At 43.5% G+C, this 23,048-nt stretch overlaps 1 protein-coding gene across 3 annotated transcripts in view; it reads right to left on the minus strand.

Annotated features, from left to right (window-relative positions):
- The window catches only part of AFF1 (ALF transcription elongation factor 1), a 192,990-nt gene that overhangs the window by 162,451 nt on the left and 7,491 nt on the right, over positions 1 to 23,048 (minus strand). For all 3 annotated transcript variants that reach the window (XM_061145563.1, XM_061145566.1, XM_061145562.1), the window contains exon 2: positions 15,116 to 15,189. In XM_061145563.1, the coding sequence (XP_061001546.1) occupies positions 15,116 to 15,153 (38 nt within the window). In that variant the 5' untranslated portion in view covers positions 15,154 to 15,189. The remainder of the gene's footprint in view (positions 1 to 15,115; positions 15,190 to 23,048) is intronic.

Raw genomic sequence — 23,048 nt, forward strand, 5'->3', positions numbered from 1 at the left:
CTCTTTTCAACCCCACAGGCTGTAGCCCGCCAGGCTCCTTGGTCCATGGAATTCTTCAGGCAAGAATACTGGAGTGGGTGGCCAATCCCTTCTCTGGGGATCTTCCCAACCCAGGGATCAAACCCAGGTCTCCTACATTGGCAGGCAGATTCTTGACCATCTGAGCCACAAGGGAAGCCCTTCCTATATGCTCCTGTAAAGCTCTGTACCTGCCTGACAGGACTGACAGATCAAGGAATGAATGAATGAAGCAGGGATGGGAGGAAGACACAGCATATGCCAAGGCCTGGTATTTGAAACACCAAAGTTTGTATATGGAATTGTGAGAACTTCTGTACAGCCAGGCAGCAGGGCTGGCAGAAAGACAGAAGTGATGGGAAATGATACTTTAAGACTGAGGGGGCTTCCTGGTGGGGAACCACTGGTGGCTCAGTGATAAAGAATCTGCTTACCAGTGCAGGAGACCGGGGTTCCATCCCTGGCCTGGGAAGATCTCTCAATGCTGTGTAGCAGCTATTGAGCCTGTGCTCTAGAGCCTATGTAGTGCTTCTATTGAGCCCATGTGCTGCAACTATTGAAGCCTGAGCACCCTAGAGCCCCTGCTCTGCAACAGAAACCACCTCAAAGAGAAGCTTACTCATTGCAATAGAGAGTAGCCTCCACTCACCACAACTGGAGAAAGTCTGTGCAGCAATGAAGACCCGGCACAACCAAAAAAAAAGAAAAGGCGAAGCTGAGGCCCAGAGGATGGAGGATTTAAACACTCTATTAAGGGATTCAACCTCTAAACTATAGGAGATAGGAAGCCCTGCAGGTTTTTAAAGTAAGGAAGCAATGAACACAGGGGAAACCTAACATAATCAAGTTTCTCCCATTGAGGAACCATCAAGTTAGGCTGGGAGATAACGCCTAGCACTTAGAGGCGGAGAGGAAACCACTCAGGGAAGTGATGACACTCCGGAAGCAGTTCCTGGCACAGAAATCCAGAGATGGGAGTACAGGGGTGGGGCAGGGGAGGGGTGGTGATTGTGCAGAGAAGTTTGTGGTGTAAGGAGGAAGCGAGTCACAGACAGAGGTCTGAGAAGTGACAGCTTTTTATCAGGTGGGAAAAGAGGGAGTTTCCCATGAAAGTGAAAGAGGCCCATCAGAATGGTAAGGAGCTTATGAGCTAGGAGGAGTGTCCCTAAGAAAGGATCAGGGAGGGAGGGGTGGAATGTCCACATTGAGTGTCCAACTCACCGGGCAGCACTCTGCACAGAGTAGGTGCTCAGCATTTGCTGACGTGCATGTAAGTCTGCATATAAGTCCCAGATTACTAAGTCACTCTCCTACTCCAGAAACTGTCACCTCGGGGAGATGGGGAGGATAAAAAGCACATCCACCCAAAACAGTTTTTTTTAGATTAAAAAAAAAAATCACACCCACTCCCCAATTCAAAGGATGCCAGGTGTGAATCCTTTTGAAAGGAGACCACAACATTTTCTTCATACAAATGATGACCCTCTACTTTTTCACATCGGGGGTTTTAACTATCCTCTGTCTTCAGAGAGAGGAGAAATGTTGTTTCTCATGTGGAAAGGTCATCTGCGTGGGTGCGAGTGGGGGATGCTGGTTCAAAGAATTGGGCAATGACAGACAAACGCTGATGGAGAAGATTGGGCGGGGGCGAGGGAAGGCAGATGCAAATACCCAGGAGCTGAAATGGGCACCTCTTGGAGGATCAACCAGCCGAATGGCTGAACCAGATAACTCTTTCTGTGCTGGTGCTCAGCTCTGTCCGACTCTTTGTGACTCTATGGACCACAGCCCACCAGGCTCCTCCGTCCATGGGATTTTCCCAGCAAGAATACTGGAGTGGGTTGCCATTTCCTCCTCCAGGGGATCTTCCCAACCCAGAGACTGAATCCATGTTTCCTGTATCTCCTGCACTGCAGTCAGACTTTTAATCTGCTGAGCCATCAGGGAAGCCCTGAATTCACAAATGCCCATTAGCCACATAATGATTCCCCACGTTAACATTTCCTTTCTCGAGCCACAGTGGAGTACCTATCTCCAAAATGCAGCCAAACCTCCAGGTCCTCTGGCGGCACTGCTTTCCTGGACAAAGATTTATGACGCCAGAGGAGGAGAGAAAACGTTCTCCCTATGGGCCACTCCACCTCTCCCCGGCTCAGCAAGTACGCGTGTAGAGCCTCACATGTCTGTTTCAAAACAGACGAAAACATTGCTGCAAGATGACTTTGACAGATTAGCCTGAAAAGTGAAATACAGGTGACTTTTTAAGCATCATGGCTTATAAGGCTTGCTGTGCTTTGAAGCCATTTGTTTTTAAAAGGTCAACAAAGACAAATCGGTAGCAATAAATTACTGTTTACACAATTCTGAAAACTTTATACACGGGCCTTAAAGTGTAGTTTTCAACACTTGGGTCAACAAGCCAATTGCCTCAATAGCTACGGGATCTCACAGAAACACCGAGTTAACCCATTAGTAATAGAGCAAGAAGTTTGGGCTGTTTCTCCAAGAAAGGGCAAATAAATACCCATTATAACCATCATCCATCCTCCATCCCTAGACAGCCATGGCTACAACGGCCACAAAGTCAATCACTCATTAATGGCTGGTTATTTGCAAAGCACAGAGATAATGCGCAAAGATTAAACAGACCTCCAGTGTGAAAGAAATATACAATTTACACAGATGTGTGATGTAACACTGAGGCTGAGAGAAATAAGCACCAGAGGTCATATTGGCCGAGACTTAATCAGCAGAGAGAAACCACACAATAATATGAACAGAACTGTAATATAAAAAATGCTGGGGGACTCCCCCTGGGGGTCCAGTGATTTGAGAATTCGCCTTCCAATGCAGGGGGCTCAGATCGATGCGTGGTTGGGGAACTAAGATTCCACAAGCCGAGGGGCAACTAACCCCGCCACAACTAACTACAGCCACAACTAGAGGAGCCCGCATGCTGCAACTAAAGAAAGCCATGCACCTCAACAAAGAGCCCCTATACCGCAACAAAGACCCCGCAAAATGCACCCTCCCCCCGCAAAAAAAAAAAATTTAAACTGTGATGGGGAAAAGGCCTATCCTGGTAGCCTAGTGGTAAAGAACCCACCTGCCAATGCAGGAGACTCGGGTTCAATCCCTGGGTCAGGGAGATGCCCTGGAGAAGGAAATGGCAACTCACTCCAGTATTCTTACCTGGGAAATCCCATGGACACAGGAGTCTGGCGGGCTGCAGTCCCTGGCGTCACAAAGAGTCAGACATGACTTAGACACTGAACCATCACTGCCACCAGGGACTTTAAGAACATCATTGAGTTCAGGGATTTCCCTGGTGGTCCAGTGCCCAAGACTCCACATCCTCCCAATGCAGGGGGCTTGGGCTTGATCCCTGGTCAGGGAACTGACCACGTGCTGCACCTGAGGGTTCCTGTGCTGCAACTAAGATCCCGCATGCCATAACTAAAGATCCCGCATGCCACAAGTGGAAAAAAAAAAAAAAAAAGATCCTACTTGCCACAACTAAATCCCAGCACAGCCAAATAAATAAATATTGAGGGGGGGTGGGGATGGAGAACATCACTGAGTTCAAATTCTCTGCACCCAGAACACTAAAATTATCAAAAGAAAGAAAGCGCATCAAAAGAAAGGGGAAAAAATTACTATTTATTAAATACTGATTCAGTGCAGGTACTAAGTTTTAAAAAATACATTATCTCATGCAGTTCTCATTATATTATTTTACAGATGAAGGAAGTAAGAATTTGGAGAGGTTCAGCAAATTCCCAGCATTACACATCTAGTTAGGGCTAAAAGCCAAGCCCAACTCTCACTGATTTCAAAATAAACTCACTTTCCCTTGAACTTGGGCTGCCTCTCCAGGTGAAAATTTAAGGGCAGAATCTCAGTGAGCCTGGAAGAAGTGTTCTAATCACCTGAGTCACTACTTTGAGCTGGCAACAGGAGAACAAAGAAGAAAAGTAACACTGATATTAAAAACTTTTCCAAGTGTCTTCCCATTTCATTCCATTCATTGCCTTGACTCCCAACTCTTCATCCTTCACAAGGAACACATATTTTCAAATGTTTTCTAGACAAATAAGGTATATTCCCTGCTCTCATTTATTAAATATTCTCTGTCCCTTTGAATTTCAACACCTCCCTTCTTAAATTAAGGGTGATTTCATATCTCAGTTATCAAGTGTGGAGGGCATGTACATTTCTGCTGGATGTTAAAGATAATTTAAAAGGAGAACTGCTCCAGCTTCTAATGGCTGAGAGCTTGAGTTATGCAAGGGTCACCACCTCACATGTGTGCGATGCTCTACAGACTGCAAAGTGATCCAGGGGCAGAGTGCACACGTCACGACCCCGAGAGCACGACAACAGCTCTAACTCGTCTCAGGATGCACACCACTTCCAGCTTTCAATTTTAAAATCAATCCATCCCTTTCTGGTCAGCAGCTCATGAGTCATCCCTATCCCTTGCCATCCTTCCCTGTCTCCACCCCACCTTCCACACCCCAAGAGAAAAATACTGGCTTTGAAGACGTCCCTGGTGGTCCACTGGCTGGAACTCCAAGCTCTCAATGCAGGAGGCCTGGGTTCAATTCCTGGTCAGGGAACTTGAGCCCATATGCTGCAACTAAGACCCAGCACAGCCAAATAAAATAAACATAAGTATTTTTTTTTGTTGTTGTTGTTGTTTTAAGATTTTGGCTTTGGTCCTACAGGAGAAAAGGATGCATGTTTCTCTGACTACTGGAGCCATGCTGATGCCATCTCCCAGGAAGGTTTTATTTAGTACTCCTCTACAAAGTCAGAGGGTTTCCCAGGTGGCTCAGTGGTAAAGAATCCACCTGCCAAGCAGAAGATGCGGGTTCAATTCCTGGGTCGGGAAGATCCCCTGGAGAAGGAAGTGGCTGCCTACTCCAGTATTCTTGCCTGGGAAATCCCATGGACAGAGAAGCCTGTGAGCTACAGTCCATTGGGCCACAAGAGTCGGACGCGACTTAGCGACTAAACAACAGTGAAGCCAGAAAAGAAAGTCAACCAAGAGGACTCCTGGCCCAAGTCTCAGTTTCAAACCAGAGCTCAGAAAGTATTTCCCTGCCACAGGCTTCTAGCAAGACAATGAAGACCAGACTTGGAGTCTGCTGTTGGCATCTGAACTCACAAAGCCGTGTCAACACATCTCCCATGTTCACACCATTCCACATCTTGGGGAAAGAAGTCCTTGAACGTTCTCTTATCTCTACTTGAAAATGGCTCAGCTGGAAGGGAGCTCCTCTCTACCCCTCCAGCTGTGACCTCTGCTCCTTTCTCAAATCTTACAACTTGTTTAGAAGATATACTCAGAAGGTGATTACCAAACACTTGGGAAGTCAGTAAACACATTAGAATTCTTGGGTGCCCAGAGCCATACAGGTTCCACTCAGGTTACAAAGGGTCACTCTGGCCCCCCATCTATTTAAAATCTGGCTAAGGCTTGGACCGACCGCAACAAAGAAGCCAAGTGAAAAAACAGCAAGAAGGAGATAAGCTTGATGGGAAGCTGGGGACGCTGGAAAGAAAGTTTATTCGAAGGTGGACCTTCAGCTGCAGGGTTGAATTTAAAGAGCAGTTTCTAGGTCTTGGGTCCATAAAATGCTAGATTTCTCATGCTAATAACAGTGTTTTAATAGTATTGCTTTCAGTATAAATGTTTAACATGAAATGTTCAAATACTGTAATTTTGGTTCAAAGTTTGGACCCAATGCCAAGCCTCGTACTACAGAAATGAAAGGAGTACTAACTTGAAAACTTGAAAACAACAGCCTTTGGACTTTGGTGCAAAGTTCTAGGAATTTACTTCAAAACTGACCTCTTTCTGCCTTGCACGGGAGGAAGGCATTTTTCTCTTGATGCTGGGTGGGAAAAGGAACAAAGGAGGGGTCTAAGCCCTCAGTCTCCCCCAGAGGAAGAGGGCTCAACAGTTTCTGCCCTGTTCCCCCTTCTGGCAACAAAAATAAAGCTGGAGCCAAGACTTCAGTCTTCGACCTCACAGGGTACCTGCGGGGGGGCGGGGGGACCCACCCCGGTGGAGCCATTTCTCCAGGATTTGCGAACCCTGGGTAACACAGCCTGCCTCTCTGTAGCCTTAACAAAGATCTCCAGTGCGAGCCGTCAAAATTCAAATGGAGAGCAGACCCAAGGCTCTCCGTTAGGAAACCCTGTTTTCTTTTAATTAAAAAAAAAAAAAATGTCGAGGTCACCCCTCAGCTTTGTTTACAAGTAATGAGTCCAGCAGCCCCCATTAATCACCCCTGGAGATTCTTTTACACTTTGATGTGAAAAGAGGCAGGGCCCATTGTGATGTCCACGACTCCAACTGCAGCCCTTTCACTTGCAAACGAAGCTCGGGCCCCCAGTAAGAACTGATTGTCAGAAAAAAATTCATTGCCTTTCCTTCCAGTGATTTATCAGAGATGGGGAAAAATGGTGGCTTTAAGACAACTTTCTGGAAAGGGTTCCCAGCACACCACTACTGCATTCCCAGCCTCCGCTGGTTCTTTCTGCCCCACATGCCCACTTCTCAGAGCCTGGGAAAGGCAACTTTCTTCTCTTGAAGCCATCTCATCTCGAGGAACTTTCCTTCCCTCTCCTGCAAGATTTCCTGGGGGCCTGGGCTGTGTGTGTATGCTCAGTCGTGTCCAACTCTGCGACCCTGTGGACTGTAGCCTGCCAGGCTCCTCTGTCCCTGGGAGTCCCCAGGCAAGAATACTGGAGTGGGTTGCCATTTCCTCCTCCAGGGGATCTTCCTGACCCAAGGATCGAACCCATGTATCTTTCATCTCCTGCACTAGCAGGAGGGCTCTTTACCACTAGCGCCACCTGGGAAGCCCTTCCTGGGGGCGCCTAATGGTACTTAACCGGTCTGGTGTCTCCAGAACAAGGTTGATACCAGCACCTGGGTTGGCCATAACAGACCCAAGACCATCTCAATAATTAAGGCACAAGGCATCCATTTCCCCCATCTTTACCAGTCTCTTACATTAAAAGGAATTGAAAATTAAGGAAGTTTAAAAGGAAAGAGGATTTAAAGATTTCTCGAAGAATCTGAGGTGGTAGTCAAAAAGAGGAAGGTTCACAGCAGAACCAGGAAGATTTTTTTTTTTTCAAGTAAACTTTTAAAATTAGAATATAACATGCATTGTATAGAGTGCTCAGCTCACACATGTTATTTTCAGCAGGTGACATAACCCTGTAACTGGCATGCAGATCCAGTCATGGAAAAATAGCAGCACTCTTGGACTAGACAACTCTCTTGAGCAGAAAGACTTCTGTCAAATGTAAGTGAACTTTAGCGCTCACTCCATTCTACAGGAAATACCTGGGACAGAAGCACATAATTCTCAAACTGAGCACGAGAGACACAAGGAGAGAAAATTATTTGTGGTGAGGGCCGTTCTGAGTGCTGTACATTGTGGAGCAGCAGCCCTGGCCTCTACCCAAGAGATTATGACAATGAAAATCTCCCCAGACACTGTCAAATGTGCCCCTACCCCCACCTCCAGGGAATAAAATTATTCCAGGTTGAGAACCACTGGTTTATAAGAACAAAAACACATTAAGAGGAGCAGTCAGATAAATCCACCAAGCAATACATACATTCAACTCAGTTTCCTTAGTCAATCCCCACCCCCACCCCCATTGTCCCCACCAAATAAGCAGGGAAAATGCTCTAGGCTATCTTGACAAAACCTAACACAGTATATGGGCTTCCCAGGAGGCTCAGCAGTAAAGAATCCACCCTCAATGCAGGAATGCAGATGTGAGTTCAATCCCTGGGTTGGGACGATCCCCTGGAGAAGGAAATGGCAACCTACTCCAGTATGCTTGCCTGGAGAATCCCATGGACAGAGGAACCTGGCAGGCTATAAGTCATGGGGTAGGAAAGAGTCAGACATGACTGAGTGCACGCACGCGCACGTGCACCCACACACGCACCACACACACACACAAAACAGTCAGCATTTTAGGGAACCCTTAGCAACTAAAAATCAACAACAATGCAGTATATGCACTTTGATTTGACTGAGTCAGGATGTAAACAACTTGAACAGACATTTTAAAACAATCCGAACAGTTTGGAGACGGGCTAATTAATAAATGAATCTAAAATCTAATTTTATTAGGTATGAGACTGGCAGGCAATTATGTACGGAAAGAAATCCCCTTTTTAAAGGAGACACACATAAGGTAAAGCCAGAGTGAAAAAACAGATGTCTGGGATTGGCTTTAAATCACTTCAGCAAAGAACAAAAGAAAAAGGATACATTTTTTTTTTCCTACGTGTGGCAAAATATTGAGAAATGTTAAATCTGAGAAAGGCTATTTGAAAGTTAATGAAATATTCTACTTCTACTGGCTGAATATTTCTACGATAAAATTTTTTCTTTCAAAGTGAAGGGAAAAGAGTGGAGGCAAGAAGTAGGGTAAGATCTAAGTTAGGTTTTCATGCCTAGTCAGGGCCAATATTCTTTATTGCTGTTATAATGCACAAAATTTCTGTCTCTCTCTTGCCCCCTCATCCCATTTCCCTCCTTCCCAGTCTCCCTCTTTCTCTATTCCTTCAGACTGTCTCCCCCTTAAAAAGTCTGGGACCACCTCATGCTTTCAGTAGCTTTAATTAAGACTTGCTCCCTTAACTATGTCTATTAACATCTTACCAATGTAAATACATACAATCCATGTTAAATGTTTTTTGGTAGAGAAAATTTTTCCACCAAAACAAACCAGTTGCACCAGCATTCCCTTATAGCTTGATTCACACATTCAACTATTAATTTCTCCAAGCTTTTTCCTCCTCCAGTACAAGCAGCCAATTATCTAATCTAACCACATTACAGGGTTATCATGAGAGACAGAAAACAAGACTCAGATTCTGAAATAATGTCCTCCAGGCTTCTGAAAAAGAGGAAACTGAAATATTCATCTTAATTCTATTCCACAGATTCCCAAGGAGGCTGACGGCTACTGCTTTAGAAGAAAAGGATTGTTATAACTGAAGCTTCCCCAAAAGAAAAAGGTTCTTCCCCAAATCAGGATAGTATAAAATTTGTATTCATACAAAGGTGGTATGAAAAGTGAAAAAGTGATAGTCACTCAGTCGCGTCTGACTCTTTGTGACCCCATGGAGCCTGCCACACTCCTCTGTCCATGGGATTCTCCAGGCAAGGATACTGGAGTGGGTTGCCAAGCCCTCCTCCAGGGGCTCTTCTCGGCCCAGGGATGGAACCCACGTCTCTTATGTCTCTTGCATTGGCAGGCGCGTTCTTGACCCCTAGTGCCACTTGGGAAGCCCCATTCCTGGAGTAGCTCACAAAAGAATCCTTTCCATCCAAAGAGCTGCCTCTAGACGAAGTCTTTCTCTTTTGAGGTAGAGTTGTGGAAGGTATTCATTCTCCTGAAACCCATCTCCCTACTAGTATCACCAGAGCAAGAGAATTAACAATTTATGGAGGATTTTATCCTAGGCACTGGGATAAACACTTTACATACATTATTCTTGGTATCCTCATCTTAATGAGGCTTAAAAGTTGAGCAATTCATCCAACATGTCAGAGATCTGAACACAAGTTACCCAGCCCTGGAGTCCCACATGCAAGTCCGCTACATCGCTTAGGCAATACAGAGTCAACTGGGCTTTTGGTTTTTTTTTAGATAAATTGTCCTTTTTATTTATTTATGGCTGTGCTGGGTCTTCACGTCTGCTCGGCCTTTTTCTCCGTTCGCAGAGAGAGGGGGCTACTCTCTAGCTGCGGTGCACTGGCTTCTCTTGCGGCAGACCATGGTCTCCAGGGCTCATGAGCGTCAGTAGTTGCAGCGCGTGGGCTCAGCAGCGTGGCTCCCAGGATCTAGAACACAGGCTCAATAGCTGCAGCGCATGGGCTAAGTTACTGCTTGGCATGTGGGATCTTCCCGCACCAGGGATCAAATCCGTGTCTTCTGCATTGGCAGGCGGATTCTTTACCCCTGAGCCACCAGCGAAGCCCCTCAGCTGGATTTTACTGGTGAAATTACTCAATACGTCTACAGTTGAGTCTCCTCCCCCTACCACCACCACACACCCACTCACCACCAAATATAACTGTCCGTTTGAGAAATAACTAATTCTGAAAAAGATTTCCTCAGGCCTGAGATAAGTCTGAAACTAAAGTCTTTCAAACCCATCAAAGCGAATGACTCCTCTTAAACTATATACAATGACACACAGCGAACAACCATTTTCTAAAATAAAGGGAAACCGTGCGTTCTGTATAAGAAACATTATTGCACTTGTAAATCAGGCCTAAAACAACTTGCTGGGGAAACACAGGAAATTTCACAATTCCAGGTGTGGATTATTTACAATGCCCAGGCCAATCACAGTTTCAGGAAAACACAGCTTACAGCCATTAATCTCTCTAGTGAGCATCTGGAAGGCAGGCCCCTGATTTACTCACACAAAGAAAATCTGTCCATATAATAGGTGTTAATCAGCTTAACACCTTGTAGCTTCCTCACTAATTGAGGGCTCCCCTCAATTAGGAGAGGTAAACATTATTTCAGACTCTCCTGGGGAAGGAGAGTGTGCAGGAGTATAGCGTTATGGTTCAGGGTTCACAAAATGCAATCACTCAAATCTTTCCCCCAACCTGACAAGCATATCAGCAGATTTCCTAACATACACTGAAGGGAAAGAAGGGGTAGTGATATAGCAAAGGGGCCTGTTCTCTCTTTCAACAAGGAGAAAGAAAAGAAATTTGAAACTCCAGAAAAAATAAAAACACCATCCAAACATGAGGCAATTTAAAATGTGGCATGAATTTGAGCAATTCACTAGCTTTAAATGTTCACTTGTCCTGATCAATATGAAATGTCTCAAGTGGTACTTGGGTTGACTTTGAACCTATAGAGAAGAAATAAAACCCTAAATGCTATTTTGCTTCCCAATCAAAATAGTGTAAATAGTGCTTCTTGGTTTTTCAGCTTTTTTTTATTAAAAGACAAGGCTCACAGAGGCACAGATGCTTAGAAAATGTGCTATTGACCTGGACAATTTAAAACTAAAATCAGGGACTTCCCTGGTGGTCCAGTGGTTAAGAATCCATTTGCCAATACAGGGGACATGGGTTAGATCCCTGGTTCGGGAAGATCCCACGTGCCTTGGAGCAACTAAGCCCATGTACCACATCTACTGAGCCTGTGGGCCCTGGAACCCAGGCTCCGCAACAAGAGAAGCCAGCACAATGAGAAGCCCAAACACCACAACTAGAGAGTAGCCTCTGCTTGCCACAACTAGGGAAAGTTCTTGCATGGCAGCAATGACCCAGCGCCACTAAAAAGAATAATAATTAATTTTTAAAAAATACTAAAAGCAGAGCTAACAGTTGGAAGGTAGAACAGAGAAATGTGGAAAAGGGTAAGGATAATTATGCTATCAGATTAGGCAATGAAAAGTTGATGGAAATTTAGAAAATTTTAATATTGATTATATAGTAAAATATAGTACATTAATTTATTTTTTTAGTACATTAATTTAAAATGCCTTATGATAAAGGCATACAAAGATATGTAAGTTTGTGAAATAAAAGAAAATAACAAACATCTTTTTGCCTGTTCATACTGTTCATGGGGATCCTGCAGCGAGAACACTGGAGTGGTTTTCACTAGTGGACCACGTATTGTCAAAACTCTCCACCATGACCTGTCTGTCTTGGGTGGTCCTGCAGGGCATGGCTCGTAGCTTCATTGACTTACACAAGTCCCTTCACCAGACAAGGCTGTGATCCATGAAGACTGGTGTGCTACAGTCCATGGGGTTGCAAAGACTCAGATATGACTTAGTGACTGATTGACAATAACATAAACATCGAAACTGAATAGACACCGAAAAGAGTATAGTACTTGATTATTTTAAAATAAAAATCAAAAGCAGGCAAGACAAACCCACAGTGTTAGATGTCAGAATAGTGGTAGGCTTTGAGAGAGACAGTAGCCAAGAGCAGACAGGAGGGGCTCCTGGGGAGCTGGTATTGTTGTTGCTTGATCGGTTACACAAGTGTGTTCACTTTGTGAAAATGCATTGAACTGTACTAACAGTGTCAGCCCTTTTCAGTTTGTTACACTCCAATAACAATTTTTAGAAAGAACAAAAAGGGGAGGGGAAGGAAGGAGAGGAGAAATATAAGTACATCAGATTGAGTAGCGTCAAATGTTGATAAGTGTGGGAGTCAGGGGAATAAGCTTATTTGTAAGAACTAAAACAAGTATTGTCTTTACACATGACATTAATATTCTTTAATATTCTGGCCATGCTGATGACTTCTGGTAGCCCTGAGCAGACTAAGGATTCACACTCAGACTTCTATTTAGTTTGCGCAATCATACCTGCCTGCTCAATACACATCTGTTTCCTTTAAAATATGTGCTAGTCCTGGACCAGTTCCACATGAATTTGGTTTTGTTTTTTTTTTTGGGGGGGGGGGGGGACTAACACGACAAAACATTTAAACAAGTGAGATATTTGGTATATACTAAAAATAGAGCACTATTTAGGATTTCCTCTATCTTACTACTTGTACTAGGTATTAAAAGGACCACATCAGGGAGTTCAAAAGCCGAAAAGACAAATGTAACAAATAATAACAACAGCTCTGTAATTGCTAGAATGTTACTATAAAGGGCAATTAGCTAGTCTAACAATTAGTAACAACAGAAAACAAACCTAATAATAGAGTACAAAATACCTTTTTAAATCTTGCCACTGATGATACTGTTCAGTATTATAATTATTACAAACTATGACTCTTCTACCAGAAATTACTCTGGATACAGTGTGAATAATCAGAAATAGCTGAAAAATCATACCTCAAAAAAATCTTAGAATGGAAATTTAAAATTTCTTCACCCTGATATATTTTCATTAACCTGATATTTAGATTCCTTTGTAGAAAGACCCAGTTTTAATATTCTATAGAATTCAACTCTTAATTGATTAATTCAAACTCCAATCAAGATGCCAACAATTTTTCTAGAAAATGACAAACGACTTTGGAGTACATGTGGAAATGAAATCAGATGTGACTAGCTATAAAAATTCTAAAAATGAAAAGTATTGACTAAGATCTGCCTAAATATTAAAATCTATAAAAACGCACTGATATAGTACAGCACCATTGGCAGAAGGGACAACTGGTGGCACAAGAGTCCAAGAATAGACTCGAGAATGTGATGGATTTTGGACATGGCATTCAAATCAGTAAAGACAGATGATTTAATCAATGATGTTGGAACAACTGGCCAACTTTTTGCTTAAAAAAAGGCTAACATCCCCCAGACTTTTTCATTTTCCTATTATTATGGAAATTTACAACACACACTTTACACTAAAATCAATTACAGATGGATCAAAACACTAAAAAGTCAAGGATCTAAAATGGCCAGCAAATGAAGAGGGCAAAGCGGCTAACTCGTCCATGAACCCAGCTGTGTGGGAATTGCAGCGAACTGAAAAGCATCCGTGCTTCCCCAGCCTTTCGTTCTTTTTAAACTTCAAGTCTCCCCGGGGCAAGCTGACAGAGTAGATGTCTGTCTGCAAGAGGAAATCGGGTGGGAGTTTGGGAGTTCTGGTTGGGGAGAACTAAGTCTCAGCACACCTGAAAAGTAATGGCACACCACTTGAGAAGTTTTGAATTAGAAAGCTCATGACTTCTCAAAAAGAGCAGGAGCTAGTTATTCGATTCCATCTGAGGGGTGCTCTATGGCAATACAAACCCCATGCTGTTAAATTTTTTAAGAGAAGATGGAAGTCTAGATCATTATGTAAAAATCATTGGTATATATATATATATATATATATATATATATACATATATATATATATATATATATACACACACACATATAGATATTTAGGACACTGTGAGAGGCCAAACAAAACCCATCTGTTGGCCAGATCTGCCCCACAGGCCACCAGCTTACAAGTTCTGATTTAAATGCAAAAAAATGAAGCCTTTCAAGTGCCAGCAAAGAACACATGACATTATTGTCTCAATCGTGGAATAGGAAAGACCTTCCGAAGCACAATCAAAACCAGAATCCATAAAAGACCAAGACATTTAACTACACAACAATTTAAAACTTATGTGTAACTGAACATTATGAATAAGCCTTAAAAAAAAAAAAAAAAAAAAAAAAAGGATGATAACAGTTTCCCCTCTGGCTCCAGCAGCACGTGGACTGTGGCAGCCTGGGCCACATGCCTTCCTCTTTGGGGGAGGAGAGGGCGCCAGGTTTAACACCAGGACCACTGGGACCACCTGGAGTACTGGAAGAGCTTCCTAAATGAACCAGAAATGAGGAGGAAGTAGGAAAGCACCAGAATGGTCCAGAATCACAGTCCCCATCATCTAATACTCAGGAAATACTAACTGAGTATGTTTGAGTCTACATGTCTCCTACTTTCATAGGTATTTGAATATCTAATAGTATAAATAAAAACCGATCAGGAAAAAAAAAAAAACCGATCAGGGATATTAAGATTTCCTTCTGAATAGCAAATTGGCTATTCTTAATAACTGCTTCAGAATATAAATACACTGCCTGCAAGAAACCCTGATCATATGCTATATGCAAGAAGGCAGTCAACTATGTGTGCAGAGTTGGAAGGAGAGATGTGATAGTTAACTATATCTGACAGAATTCCCTCTTCCAAGCCTCTCACAACAAGGCCAACTTTCTCATATCTGTTTCAGCACAAGCCAAACAGGTGCACATTTTCCCAAATCAGTGTGACCCGGGCCAGTTTCTCGAACACAGAATTAGGATGCTTGATCTAATATCACATCCACGTGTTAAAGAAATGAGTTACAAGACTCAGAGAGTACTAGATTTAAAGAAAATATGTAGCCAGTCTAACAGATTTGATTTCATCCAGAGAAGACAGAAATTTTCATACCTTTTCCTGCACCAGAGAATCCATAAGTCACAAAAATAAAAAGGACCAACCTTATTCTTTGAAAAATTGATTATAAAATTCAACATCAAGGTATCTTTGCATCATGGACTTCATGGTTACCTGTTGCTGCCACTGTTGACTCTTTCCGTAAACGCCATTGCTGCCAATTACTTGAAAGCGATGAGTCTGCTCATCTGAAAAAGAAACAGTAGCCTGTGAACATTAGCACATAAATAACTAAACTAATTCGTACACCTGAACCAGAAGGCATCTTACTAGACACAGAACTCAAAGCTCTCATTTGAATAATAGACATTGAACAATATTCATATTGAATAATAATTTCAATAATCTCATTGAATAATCGTTGTTCTTCACCAACTCTCAAAACTGTGTGAACAAATGGCCGGCATGTACCAAAGACCAAATGCACTTTTAATTTTAAGCCTGAAAACAATTTCAGCCAGGAAAAAAAAAATGTGCACACGTATGTTTATCACGAGGAGGGAGAAAGGAAATAACACTTCCCCAGTGTCTAGTTTGTGCCAAGCCTTTAAAAATGACATTCCATGTAAACATTACAATACACTTGCAAGGTACATACTAAAACCTCATATACTAAATAGCCTGTTTTATATATAAGAAAAGTGAAACTCAGTTTTAAGTAATTTGCCTAAGGTAATAGGTTGTGTCAACAATCTCACTAGAATCAAAAGGGGGAAAGGTAAAAGTATAGACAAGAAAGAAAAGTTGATTTTTCAAGGCTAAATAAAAGTGAGCCCAGTAAAAGCCAATCTTGAGATTTTACTTCCACTCATAAAAGGCACTTAACCCCAAAGCAATTCTGGAGAGTTCTCTTGAAACAGTACTGGTTAAAAATTAAAAAAAAAAAGTTGTTATCCAACCTGGGCAGACTGGCCTTGGTACCTATCTTGTATATCTCTAGAAACAACCTTTCTCTCAGTGTCTAACACCATCAACAGCTGTTTCCTTTTCCCTTTCTTGTCTGTATTTGTAAATTTACTGCTCTTATCCTAACTTGCTTTAAATAGTTTCAATTTTTTTTCAAACATCCTTAAGGCAAAAAGGGTATGTTACTAAGTTATCTTAGTACCAATTTAACAAACTATCTGATACAAATGGAAATAAATACAGATGTTAAGTTTGTAACAATTTTTCAAGTGCCTGCTACTTTAAGAGCTTAACTGTCACACTTTATGCCTGAGGCTGAAGAAACCCTGGAACAGAGTCCTTCAGCTCAACTCTTTTATCTGACTTTTAGGTCTTTTATCTCCCCTCTCCATGACTACAATGTTTCCTTATTAGTAGATAACCATTTGTCAGTCTATCTCCTCCCCCAGAAAGAATGCAACATGGATGCTACAAACATTCTAATCAAGCTCACCTCAGTAGAGCTCTAAAATTTTCAAGGTCAAACATTCGCTTTGGAGTAGGACACTCCTTCATCTGGCTACAGTGGCCCTAGGCAAGTTTTCTAAATTCTCCAATTCAAATCCCCATCACCAGCCCCCTTTAAAGAAAGTAAGTGAAGCTGCTCAGTTGTGTCCGACTCTTTTGAGACCTGGTGGACTGTAGCCCACCAGGCTCCTCTGTCCACGGGATTCTCCAGGCAAGAATACTGGAGTGGGTTGCCATTTCCTTCTCCAGGGGATCTTCCCGACCCAGGGATCGAACCCAGGTTTCCCACATTACAGGCATATGTTTTACCCTCTGAGCCACCAGGGAAGTCTCCCCCTTTACTCTCTCTCAAAGGTGTACTTTGGGGGGAAGGAGGGGAAAGTATCCAGGCTTGTGGGATACCAGTTTTCCGAGCAGGTATTGAACCTGTGCCTTCGGCAATAAAAACAAGAGTCCTAACCATTGGACCATCGTCCCCAAACACACACTTTTGTTTCTCTTTCCTCCTTTCTCTCTCTCTACCCTCCTTTCCCTCTCCCTTCCCCCACCTCCCCTCTCTCTTTCTCAACATGCAGAGCTAGTTCAGTTCAAGTTCAGTCGCTCAGTCATGTCTGACTCTTTGTGACCCCATGAACCGCAGCACACCAGGCCTCCCTGTCCATCACCAACTCCCGGAGTTTACTCAAACTCATGCCCATCAAGTCGGTGATGCCATCCAGCCATCTCATCTTCTGTCGTCCCCTTCTCCTCCTGCCCCCAATCCCTCCCAGCATCAGGGTCTTTTCCAATGAACACCCAGGACTGATCTCCTTTAGGATGGACTGGTTGGATCTCCTTGCAGTCCAAGGGACTCTCAAGAGTCTTCTCCAACACCACAGTTCAAAAGCATCAATTCTTCAGCACTCAGCCTTCTTCACAGTCCAACTCTCACATCCATACATGACCACTGGAAAAATGATAGCCTTGACTAGACGGACCTTTGTTGGCAAAGTAATGGCTCTGCTTTTTAATATGCTATCTAGGTTGGTCATAACTTTCCTTCCAAGGAGTAAGCATCTTTTAATTTCATGGCTGCAATCACCATCTGCAGTGATTTGGGAGCCCCCAAAAATAAAGTCTGTCACTGTTTCCACTGTTTCCCCATCTATTTGCCATGAAGTGATGGGACCAGATGCCATGATCTTAGTTTTCTGAATGTTGAGCTTTAAGCCAACTTTTTCACTCTCCTCTTTCACTTTTTAATTCCTTTTCACTTTCTGCCATAAGGGTGGGGTCATCTGCATATCTGAGCTAGTAGTCCACAGCAAATAATCAACAAAACAGTAGGTGTTCATTTTGGCATTAATCTTCCTAACACTGTGAAGGCTTCTCAAGAGTCCATGATATAGAGAAAGAAAGTGAAGTTGCTCAGTCGTGTCCGACTTTTTGTGACCCCATGGACTGTAGCCTACCAGGCTCCTTTGTCCGTCCATGGGATTTTCCAGGCAAGAGTACTGGAGTGGGTGGCCATTTCCTTCTCCAGGGAATCTTCCCGACTCAGGGATCGAATACGGGTCTCCTGCATTGTAGGCAGCTGCTTTTACTGCCTGAGCCACCAGGGAAGTCAGAATAGAGTCCATGATGGTTGTCCCCAAAACAGTCCTCCCAGTGAAGATGCCCCACCTGCTAGCTGCTCAATAGCCAAGAGCACCCACCCCAGGGCTGACTGCTGCAGAAAGGAGAAGGTGGAGAGCTAGGCTATTGAGGGAGTCTCACCTGACAAAGAGGTTCTGAGTTTCCTTGTTTGTTCATTTACTCACTGGGCCAACAACAACAACAAAAAAAATTTTTTTTAAAAGATTTTTGGGGTGTGGACCTTTTTTTAAAGAAGTCTTTATTGAATTTGTTACCATATTGCTTCTGTTTTATATTTTGATTTCTTGGCCGAGGGGCATGTGGGTCCAAACCCCCTGCATTGAAAGTTGAAGACCCCAACCCTGGACCACCAGGGAAGCCCCCTGAGCCAACAAATATTTCCTGGGCCTCTACTGTAAGAAGAGGAGAGTGAAGGAAATGGGCACCGAGCTTACCGACTGCAGAAGGTGAGCAAAGATGAAGCATTCTGTACAGATGTTCCACTTGAAAAAGTGTCATAGAAAAAAACAAAGTGAGAAGTGCAGAGGGCCAGAGCGGAAACGAGGTAAGGTGTTGCAATTTTATATCGAGTGGTCAGAGAAGGTAACATTTCAGCAAGGGCTTAAAGGAAGTGAGGAGCAAGCCACGCTGAGCTGTAGTAAAAGATGGCCTAGCCGTCAGGGTGATGAGGTGTCAGGGCTCATGTTCCTCAATGGTAATAAATGTACCACCCCAGTGGGAGATGCTGAGTGGGGGAAAGCGGGGTGGTGGTGGTGGGGACAGGGAGGCCTATGAACAATCTCCGTGCCTTCCACTCAGTTTTGCTATGAACTCAACTGCTATAAATCAATAAATAAAGCCTTTTTTTAATGGTCCTAGTGGAGAAGGAAATGGCAATCCACTCCAGTATTCTTGCCTGAGAGATCCCACAGACAGAGGAACTGGGCAGGCTACACTCCATGGGGTCGCAAAGAGTCGGACATGACTGAGCAACCAAATTAAACAAAATCATCCTAGGAACTTTGAAACGTCTAAGACAGAAGGAATCAGCTGAATTCCAGGTCTCACGACTGGTTTCTTAGGCGGGTGAGTGAAGTACAAAACCAAAGAGGCATTCTCTGAGTGATCTGGCCGTAGGCACAACCCGGGACTTGTATGTACAACTCAGACTCATAACCTGAGTCTGAGCATGGACATCAAACATGGTGGCTTGATCCTTTCCACAGAGGCAAGGGCAAGGAGGCTGCATCACCACCAGATTATTGACTCATCTCCCAGAAAAGACCAAATTCAGCCTATCCTTCACCAACTCCAGGAGCTTGCTCAAACTCATGTCCATCAAGTTGGTGATGCCATCCAACCATCTTATCCTCTGTCCCCTTCTCCCCCTGCCTTCAATATTTCCCAGCATCAGGGTCTTTTTCAATGAGTCAGTTCTTTGCATCAGGTGGCCAAAGTATTGGAGTTTCAGCTTCAGCATCAGTCCTTCCAATGAATATTCAGATACAAGGTTAGTTAGGTTAGAATGGAGGCTTACTGTAGTTAGCAAAGTTATGACCCTAGAGTGCTGCTAAGGAAGATCATTAGTATATGCTTCGGTTAATGTCTCCTTCAAAGATTCTTTCTTAAAAATAGCCACATTTGTACAAGAAGGTTTGTCCAATAAAATGTTTGTAATAGCAAGGAAACTGGTAACAACCTAATACATACTAACACAGAAAGGATAAATTATGATACATGAAACACGGTGTAACATCAAAAAGGTTTATCCAAACAAGATGCTGAGCAAAATGTACACTGTGAGCCAATTTGCTTGAAAAGAAAATGCTTTCTTTCGATATTTATGCATAACACACACCCTTAACACACACACACTCAACTGTTGATAGTGGTTTCTCTGGAAAGCAGCACTTTCATCTTTTACTCTGGATGCTATGAATCCTTTTATTGTCTGCGTAAACATTTTCTTCTCTAAGTACAATGGTTGGGGGTGGGGAATTTCCTGACCCATCAATACTGAAATCAGGTCTCCCTGAAGTCTTCATACATTTTTATATTATTTTCACCAGATTATAAAGACAAAGCAGAAAAATAAGTGGGGGTGGGGGAGCCAGTTTAAAATCCTCTCATTAAAAAAAAGCAGGTAAGGGATTTCCCCAGTGATCCAGTAGTTAAGAATCTGCCTTAAAATGCAGAGAACATGCGTTCAATCCCTGGTCAGGGAACTAAGATCCCCCATGCCTCAGAGCAATCGACTGAGCCCAAACTACTGAGTCCACATGTGGCAACTAGAGAGCCAGCACTCCACAGTGAATGATCCTGAATGACGCAACGAAGTTTCCGTGTGCCACAACTAAGACCCAACAGCCAAATAAATAAAATAATTTTTAAAAATGTAAAGCAGGTAAGATTCCAACATGGCTCTATTTTGAAAACAGAGTAATGCTGTAGAGAAAAAAAAAAAAGGAAGCTTAAGCAAGACAGGTGATCCCTTTGGGCAAATTAAGCCCTACCAGCCTCAGTGCTCCCACCTGTAAAATGGAAAAACAACCTATTTTACAGAGTCACCGAGAACAGTGTTTTATAAATCTAGCTAAAATGCCCAGCACACTGACACATCATGGGCATTCAGCACACAGCAGTTCTTATTTAAGTCAGCAATGTCGATCTTACCTTTTATGTAACTGACACAGACTGTTTCATGTAGGAATTCACTCTGTCAGATATATATTTAAGTGACCCTTCCACAGTCCTTTCAGCCGCTTGCAATGCAAATTTATTCAGAAATAAAAATGTCACATACATCAAACTGCTTTTCTCCCCAAAATAGAAGGAAAAACATTTCAAGTAAAAAAATAAAAAAAAACTAGTGTTTTTTTTTTAAAGTTTTAAAGACGCTCGCACCATATACATATATAATTACAAGGAAAGAAACAGAGAGAAGAGGAATTAAAAAAAAAAAAAAGGACTCAGGATATTTTCAAATATTCTGTTTTAGGTCCTTTTTTTTTTTTTACATTTGTATTTTTATTTAAATTTACATTTAATTGGAGTATAATTGCTTTACAATACTGTGTTGGTTTCTGCCATGTATCAGCATAAATCAGCTATAGGTATACGTAAGTCCCCTCCCTCATGAACCGCCTTCTGGTTTTAGGTCAATCCTGGGAACCTACTCTCAGGGGTCTTTGAGATGACGTGCTGGTTTAAAGGCCTGCTTTGCAACCTCCTAGCTCTAAGACCCGGAGAAGGCAATGGCAACCCACTCCAGTACTCTTGCCTGGAAGGTCCCATGGGCAGAGGAGCCTGGTAGGCTGCAATCCATGGGGTCTCGAAGAGTTGGAGACGACTGAGTGACTTCACTTTCACTTTTCACTTTCATGCGCTGGAGAAGGAAATGGCAACCCACTCCAGTGTTCTTGCCTGGAGAATTCCAGGGGTGGGGGAGCCTGGTGGGCTGCCATCTATGGGGTCGCACAGAGTCAGACATGACTGAAGCGACTTAGCAGCAGCAGCTATAAGACCTCAAGGTCTCAGCCTTCTTATCAGTAACATGGAGCTTCCTGAGGGTTGTTGTAGGGTTAAATGAAATGGGTGTCATATTTTTAGCACAATGCCAAGCTCCTGGTGAACATTCAATAGTAGTAGTTGTCCTGGTTATTTTTCTGCCAGCCAAAGCACATGTTCAAGACAATCCATATATTAGAGAAGCTTTTCAACTGGACAAACAGCTGCTAAGTAGGTCTCAAAGCCCCATGACCATGACCCAGTTTCCAGAGGAGAATATGAGGAAAACAACTGCCCAGAGGCCCGAGGATGTCTGGTCTGGTCTAGTCCCTGGTCAGCTCGCCTTCCCCTTTTCCACACATACCCTCCAGGAATAACAGCCTCTTGGTAATTGGCAATGTGTCAGCAGTGAGTCACGGGTCATACACTGTTTTCATCTGAATTCTCCAGAACTCTACTCCAAGGAGCTCATGCTCTCAGGGCTCCAAACTGACCTGATCGCCTACAGTTCCTCTAGCTCTCCAGCGCCACATGAAGCCCTCAGGACATTCATAATGGAACACGATTTCCCCAAGGACCTCTTCTCCATCCACCACCTTGAACAAGGTTCGGGCCCCAAACTCAAGTCCGCATCCCACAGCCTGTTAGCGCCCTCCCATCATTCAGCTCAAATGACACGTTCTCCAAAAGCCCTCCCTGAATGCAGCAGCAAATGTAGCACTGATGTGCCTCCAGCCAACCCATGAACTATTTCATCATATTCTATATGGGTTCAGAACGTGTCTAGCTGCAAGTAGTAATTGCTAAATTAACAGAGGCGTCTAATATTTCTGGACTCCCCTGGTGGCTTAGTGGTAAAGAACCCACCTGTCAATGCAGGAGATGTGGGTTCAATCCCTAGGCTGGGAAGATCCCCTGGAGAAGGAAATGGCAACCCACTCCAGGATTCTTGCCTGGAAAATCCCACGGACAGAGGAGCCTGGCGCGAGCTACCATCCATGGGGTTGCAAAGAGTCAGACATGATTTGGCGACTAAACAACAATTTCTCCAGACCCTGATGCTGGGAAAGACTGAAGGCAAAAGAGGAAGAGGATGGCAGAGAACAAGGTGGTTAGATAGCATCACCGGCTCAATGGACATGAATCTGAGCAAACTCCAGCAGACAGTGAAGGACAGGCAAGCCTGGGATGCTGCAGCCCAGCGGGTTGCAAACAGTCGAACACAACTTAAGAGACTGAACAGCAGCAACAATAGCAAGTCTGAAGGGAGGTGGCTACTGGCATGATGTTAGCCGTACAATGAGGCCACTGGGGACTCTGGCTCTTCCTGCTTGGCCACATTTAGCGTGCTGTCTTTAGGCACATCATCTCATGGTACAAAAAGGTTGCTGGTCATAACCAGACATCTTTTCAACATGCAAGGCAGGAGGAAGATGGGAGGAGGAAGGTGTGGCTATGCCACATCAGGAAAGTCCTTCCCCAAACCTTTACTACCTGAAAACCAAAACGAGGT

Source organism: Dama dama, chromosome 6, assembly GCF_033118175.1.
Source record: "Dama dama isolate Ldn47 chromosome 6, ASM3311817v1, whole genome shotgun sequence".
Classification (NCBI taxonomy): domain Eukaryota; kingdom Metazoa; phylum Chordata; class Mammalia; order Artiodactyla; family Cervidae; genus Dama; species Dama dama.